Source organism: Gallinula chloropus, assembly GCF_964237585.1.
Source record: "Gallinula chloropus genome assembly, chromosome: 22".
NCBI lineage: Eukaryota > Metazoa > Chordata > Aves > Gruiformes > Rallidae > Gallinula > Gallinula chloropus.
Genome location: NC_140107.1, coordinates 8,215,145 through 8,221,869, shown reverse-complemented (window position 1 = coordinate 8,221,869; position 6,725 = coordinate 8,215,145). Strand labels below are relative to the sequence as shown.

Here is a 6,725-nt window from a genome sequence, read left to right as displayed (position 1 = left end):
GGGAGGAAGGAAGAGAAAGAGTAAACGGGGAGAGGGTCCCGGTGGGCAGGGCGGAACCATTCGCGGGCTGGGGTGGGAAATGCCAGGTGGGGCTGAATGGAGGATGGGGTGCACAGGCCCCGGCGGCGAGAGCGGCAGCGCGGGGGCTGCACACGGCGTGAGGGGAGCTCCGTCCCCCACGGCGGCCCCGCGGGTGGGCTCCAGCCCCTGGACTCCCCGAGGCGAGGCTCCCCCCCCCCCCCCGCAGAGGCTTTGGTCTCTCCGAAACGCAGCGGCGGTGGCGGGACCGGCCCTGCAGCGGGGCAGCAGCAGCAGGAGGAGGAGGAGGAGGCGGCGGCGAGGCCCGGTCGGGCCGGGCCGGGGGCGCGATGGCCGGAGTGTGCTGGGCTGCAGGCGGAGCCTGGCATCAAGTGCGGGGGTGACGGGGGGGTGTGTGTGGGGAGCACCCCCCGCGTACCCCCGGGCAGCCTCCGCTCCCCGCAGTCAGTTCTCAGCGTCTCCCATCCATCGCCTTCCCGAGCAGGGGAAGCCGCTGCCCCAAAACGTTCCAAAGCGCTTCAAATCGTTACTGCTGGGCACCCCCCAGGGTGCCGAGGCCGTGGGGACCTGGGAGGCGGGGAGGGGGAGCACCCCCAGCCAGACACCCCTCGGCCAGGCCGCCCCCGCCGCTGCCGGGCTCCTCAGGGCTGCTGCTGGTACTGGCCCTCGGTGGCGGTGAAGAAGTCCTCCAGGACGCTCTTCATGTACTCGAAGGTCGGGCGGTCCTCGGGCCTCTCCTTCCAGCACTGCATCATCAGTTCGTACAGCTCCTGGGGGCAGTTGTCCGGCTGTGGCATGCGGTAACCGCGCTCCAGGTTCTGGATCACCTCCGGGTTGGTCATCCCTGCCAGGACAGCCCAATTCCAGTCACCCCCGTGCCCTGAGCAGCAGCACCCCTGGGTTTCCCCAATCCCTTCACCCCGCCGTGGCTTCGGGGCAGCGGCCACGTGCGTGGGGAAGCGGCCCAAACCATCATGGCAGGGCAGGAGGCCAGGCTGGGAGCGTGTGCGTGCGGGAGGGCATGCACACACTGCTGCCCCTGCGCCTGCGCCTGTCTGGCTGTGCACCAGCTGCTGGGAAATCCTGACCTGGATATGGGATCCGGCCGTAGGTGACGATCTCCGTGAGCAGGATGCCGAACGACCAGACATCGGACTTGATGGTGAACGTCCCGTAATTAATAGCCTCCGGCGCCGTCCACTTGATAGGGAATTTGGCCCCTGGAAAGCGGGAGGAGGAGAGGAATAAAAACCTTATGGCTGAGCTGGAAATATTCCTCTCTGCTTAATGTGATGTGACAGCCCCGAGCCAGCCTCTGTCCCTGCTGTGTGCCTGGGGACAACGTGCTGGGCTTGATGGCAGCCACATCCCCCTGGCCCCCACGGCTTGGCTGGCCACTGAGCCCCCAGCGCGGGCTGGCACCCCTGCAGCGGGCCAGCACGTCTGTTCCTGCAGTAGCCACCAGATAGGGCTGTCACCCCACCAGAAGCAGGGTCGGGAGGTTATGTGGGGTCCTGCAGGCCCCCTCCAGCTGTGGGGAGAGAGATGGGGGGTGAGAAGACCTCTGAACATCCCCCTGCCTGCTCCCCTTTCCAGGGGCTGCCCCCCCTCCAGCTGTGGAGAGTGAGATGGAGGTGGGGAGAAAGAACCTCTGCAGACACCCCCCGACAGCTCCCCTCTCCATGGGCTGCAGCCCCCCTGGGACCCCTGGCAGAGGCTGGTGGGTTGGGGTTTCCTCCTCCCATGGCCCAGAGCTGTGTGCACCCCAAAAATGGGGCTCGACAGGGGCACGTTGGGGGGGGCAGGGAAGGGGTGAGGTGGCAGGGGACCCACTCACCCTCACGAGCTGTGTACTCGTTGTCCTCGATGAGGCGGGCCAGCCCGAAGTCAGCGATTTTGCAGCCCAGGGTGTCCGACACGAGGATGTTGGCGGCCCGCAGGTCCCGGTGGATGTAGTTCTTGGCCTCGATGAAGGCCATGCCCTCGGCGATCTGCACGTCCAGGGATGGCAGTCAGCACAGCCCCAGCCCCAGCTCCAGCCCCCTCCCCACCAGCACCCCCCACGGCTCCTCACCTGCGCCGCCATGTCCAGCAGCTTGTTGATGCTGAGCTTGACTCCTTCCGAGGTCTTGAGGAAGTCCACGAGGCTGCCTGCGGTGAAAGGCAGCAGCTCTCAGCACCAGGCAGGCGCTGCCTCCCCCACAGCAGTGTCTGTTGGGGCTGGGCAGGTCACAGCACCCCGAAAACAGGCAGGAAACCACCCTGCCTGCAAGGTCCTGTCCCCCCACCTCTTACTTCCCCCCCCGGCACGGTGGGCAGCACCCGGGTGCCCTCACCCTTCTCCATGTACTCGGTGATGATGTAGATGGGCTCCTTGGTCACCACGGCGTAGAGCCGCACCAGCCGCGGGTGCTGCAGGTTCTTCATCAGGTTGGCCTCTGCCAGGAAGGCGCTGGGGGACATGCTGCCCTGCTTCAGGTTTTTGATGGCTACCTTGGTGTGACCGTTGTAGTAACCTGCAGAGAGATGGGGCAGCGTGTGATGGGGGAGCAGGACCCCCCCCCTCCCCGGGCATGGCCAGGGGGTGAGTGGGAGTAGCGGTGCTGGCCTGTCAGGGGACTTTCAGAGACAATCTCTGCTGGTCACTTCCTGGGCAAAACGCTGTAACCGCATTTGAACCCACCAGGCAGATGTTTTTACATGTGGCTTTCAGCCACCAGAAGGAAAGGAAGCTGCTGGTTGCTGGGCTTTGAACAGGATGGGTGGCTGGGGGAGCCGGGCGGCGATGCTGAAGCCTGGCTCCTGCCCGGTACCTGGAGGGGACTTTAGGGGACAACTAGTACCCATGGGAGCTGAGGCAGGGATGCTGCTCTGGGGCTGGATGCAGGGGAGTGGGGCAGCACGGTGCTTTCCCCACCACAGCACCTGGGGAGCTGCTTTTGTGTCCGGGTCGCATCACACACGATGCCGGGTGCTGCCTCCGAGCCCTCAGCTGCTCCCAGCCACAAGAAGGGATGGTGCCCGTGTGGGGCCACGCGTGGTGCTCACAGCCCCGTGCCAAAGCCAGCAGCTGCTCTCATGGTGAGCAGGGCCCAGCTGGATGAGGACGTGGTGCAGCCCCCCTGCACACATGCCTGCCCCAACACACCCGTCCTGGCAGCGCTGCAGGGGTCTGGGTGGCCAGGGATGGGAGAGGGGCAAAGTTTGGGCTGCTCTGGGTAAACCCAAACTGCCCCTGGGCTGCTCTAGCTGCTGGTTTTCTCCCCTCTTCCAGGGACCTTGCAGCAAACCGAGGTCCCACGCCTGGGGCTGCGCTGGCTGCTCCATGCGGGATCCCTGGGCCAAGGATGCCGTGGGAGCCTGGCTGACACTGCCCATCCCTCCTCATCTGGGAGGAAGCACCCCAGTTTCACCCTGACTCACCCATCCAGACTTCTCCAAACTGCCCAGCTCCCAGCTTCTCCACCAGCTTCAGCGACTCCCGTGGCACCTCCCACTCATCCTGCCACCACGGCTTCTGCGGTTTCTGGGTCCGGCAGGGCTTGCCAAGGCGGGTGCACAGCCCATCAGAGCTGCCTGCAGCACAGGGGCAGGCAGAACCAGCATCAGGGCAGGCACAGGGCACCCAGTACAGGATAAGGACTTTGCTGGGGCATGGCTAAGAATGTGTGCCTTTCACCCCATCTCCATCCCCACCCCATCTCCATCCCCACCCCATCTCCATCCCCATCCCCATCCTCATCCCCATCCTCATCCCCATCTCCATCTCCATCTCCATCTCCATCCCCACCCCATCTCCATCCCCACCCCATCCCCACCCCATCTCCATCCCCACCCCATCCCCACCGCATCCCATCCCCATCCCCATCCCCATCCCCATCCCCATCCCCATCCCCATCCCCATCCCCATCCCCATCCCCATCCTGCAGGCAGGACCAGCCCCTGGACAGCACGTACGTGTGTAATACTCCACCAGCTCGTGCAGGCTGTTGAAGGTGACCCGAGGGGAGATGTAGTACCCCCCGTTGTCCATGTTGCGGATCTTGTAGTGCTTCACTGTCTCGCCCTGGTTCTGGTCAAAGTCCCTCACCGACAGCGAGTAGGAGCCTGGGGAGGTGGGGGACCATGTGGGTGTGGGACCCCAACGCTCCTCTGCTCCCCAGTGCCTTTCCTGGTGCCCGCAGCAGGAGGTGCTGGGGGACCCGTGGGGTGGTACCTTTGGACGTCTCGCTCTCCCTGATGAGGAAGGAGCCGTGTGTGTTGCCCGACGCCAGGAGCTGCCGCTCGGCATCCTTGCGGCTGATGCTTTTGAAGAACCACCTGAGGGATGCAGGGCAGGGTTAGGACTGGGGGTCAGGCCACCATCACCCACCAGCTTTTGGGGGATGCTCCTGGCACCTCTCCCCCCATGCCAGCACAGCTCCTGCCAGGGCAGGGCTCCTACTCAACCCCTACTCACGGCTCAGGCTCCAGGCTGTTCACCATGGCCACAAAGTTGTAGGGTATCAAACCCTCCTGCCCAGTGGTGAGTGACTGTGCCTTCCACCACTCCCCGCTCCTGCAAGCACACCGCAAGGTGAGACACCCCCCTCACCTACCAGGACCCCACATGGGCCCCCCCAGCAGTGCCAGGACACCGGCCAGGGGGCCGCAGGGTCGTGCCAGCCCTGGCACCCCAGGGGTGCTCTCTTACTCTTCCAGGATGCGAAGCTTCTCGCCCTTGCGCAGCGCCAGGTCCCCGTCATGCTTGGCCTCGTAGTTGTACAGGGCCACCACCAGCTTATCTGGGAGGACAAGCGGAGGGGCAGCGTGGCGGTGGCCAAGTGGGGGGCTGTCCACAGCCGCCCCCCACTGCGACGGGACCTTACCTTGCAGGGGGGAGCACGGTGGGGACGTGGCCTCGTAGGACACCAGGGGATCTTGCACCTCGGAGCCGTTGCGGATCAGCCTCTGCGAGGGGATGGGGAGCCCCATGAGCACTTGTCTTCCCAGGGCTTGGCCATCCCACGGCCATGGCCAGAGGTGTTTGGCCACCAGGATGGGGGTTCCACTCGCCCCCTCCTCACCTGGCGCTTGTTGTTGGGCTCGATGGGGTAGTTGCAGTGCTCACAGATGTCAATGTTCTCGATCCAGTCCTCGTCGTAGTCCGAGCTGCAGCAGCAGCCCATGGTGGCTGGAGGGGGATGAGGGGCGGTGAGGGAAGCCTTCACACCCCCAGCCCCAGTCTTGCCTCTCCTCCAGCTCCGGCACATCCCTGCATCCATCCCCCTGCATGCCTGCAGCATCTGGCCCGTCCCACACAGTCCTCAGGTCTGCTGAAGCCATGGCCATCCCTACTCTGTCAACCAGCCATATTTTCTCCTAACTTTGTCTTGGTTTTGTTAATTAAAAACACCGAAAGCAACCAGGCAACCTGGCCTGAGGCTCCTGTTTCCCTCCAGCACACCCAGCTCCTCCCCACCCTGCAGCCCTCGGGCTCATCCCTACATTTTCCATCCACATAACGATCCAATGATGACTTTGCCATTAATTCATCCTCACAGGGCCCTGCAATGCCTGTTGTATGAGGTTTGGCAGGACCAGCACCTCCCTGACCCTAAAAGCATCTCCCTGGGGTCAGAGGCGGATGCGAGCACTCACCCACCCACGCCGCATCGCCTCCGATTTCCTTCTCCCCTGGGCCTCTCATCTGCCTCCCCTCTCGCCATGCCTTCGGCCCCCTTGCTGTGCCCTCCTGCATCAGGGATGCTCATTAATCCCCTGACCCTGCTCAGGGCCCTCTCATCCTCAGCAGCTCCCCGCAAAACATCAGGGACTCCCCAACCTCAACCGCCCCTGGCCGCGGTGACACCACGCCAGCGCAGATCCGTGCTCCGGGCTCCGCAGCGCTGTGTCCTGGGCCCTGGGGCAGCCTGGCAGCAATGCCAACAGTGTTGTGAGGGCTCTGAGAACCACCAAGGCAGCTCTGACCTTCTGGCAAAGGTCGAGCGTGACACGGGAGCCGGGAACCCCGGCAGCTCACGGCGTGGAAATGGCGGCTTGCGGCCCTGGAAAAAGCCTTTCTGCAGAATCCCCCACGCCCACGCTGCCGGGATTTCTTCCCACAGAGACCCGGCCCCCCCCAAACCCTCTTTTCCAGGCTCTGCCCAGCAGCTCTGGGGACTCTTTGGGGGCCCCGGTGTGGTTTCCACAGGCGCCGGGTGCCAACGGCAAGGCTGGGAGCCCCGTGCTGCCAAGAGCCAGCCCAGGTGTCTCTGCCCCAGCACCCAGACTCGGTGGCCGCTGCTGTGAGTGCTCTTATCTGGCAGGGAGGTGGTGCAGCTGCGGGGTCCCCACCGTGCCCCGCAGCCAGCCAGGCCCTGGCTGAGCCCCAGGAGCTGCTTTGCTGGGAGCTGCTGGCACCGCCGGCACCATTTTCTCCTTGGTTTCTACCTGGGAGCCATTCCCCCGCTCTGGTCTCACACGCACTCACTTAAATCCACCTCTCCCTCACGCTGGGGAAGGCACAGCAGGGGGGGCTTCGTTTGACAGGGTACCCACTGGGGACACAGGGAAGAGCCTTGCAGAGGGTCCCCAGGGAGGGGTCAGGGTCCTTGGGGTGCCACCAGCCCCAGCCACCACAGCCTGCTGCCAGCCCAAAGCCCCCAGCCCCTGCTCCCAGGCTTGGTTTGGCAGAGCAGGACCCC

The 6,725-nt window shown here is 64.8% G+C and overlaps 1 protein-coding gene across 3 annotated transcripts; it reads right to left on the bottom strand.

Moving 5' to 3' along the window:
• Positions 1-680: 680 nt before the first annotated feature.
• On the bottom strand, positions 681-5,207 carry LCK (LCK proto-oncogene, Src family tyrosine kinase; the record flags this gene model as incomplete). Of its 3 annotated transcripts, XM_084274086.1 has the most annotated exons (12): positions 681-883; positions 1,128-1,259; positions 1,877-2,030; positions 2,114-2,190; positions 2,376-2,555; positions 3,463-3,615; positions 3,997-4,146; positions 4,256-4,359; positions 4,499-4,597; positions 4,733-4,823; positions 4,908-4,989; positions 5,106-5,207. In XM_084274086.1, the coding sequence occupies 12 exons, from the start codon at positions 5,205-5,207 to the stop codon at positions 681-683; spliced, it is 1,527 nt and encodes a 508-aa protein (XP_084130212.1). The 3 variants fall into 3 exon arrangements, with proteins under 3 accessions (XP_084130212.1, XP_084130211.1, XP_084130213.1); XM_084274085.1 differs by having other exon boundaries at positions 4,733-4,989; XM_084274087.1 differs by lacking the exon at positions 3,463-3,615.
• Between the last annotated feature and the right edge of the window lie 1,518 nt (positions 5,208-6,725).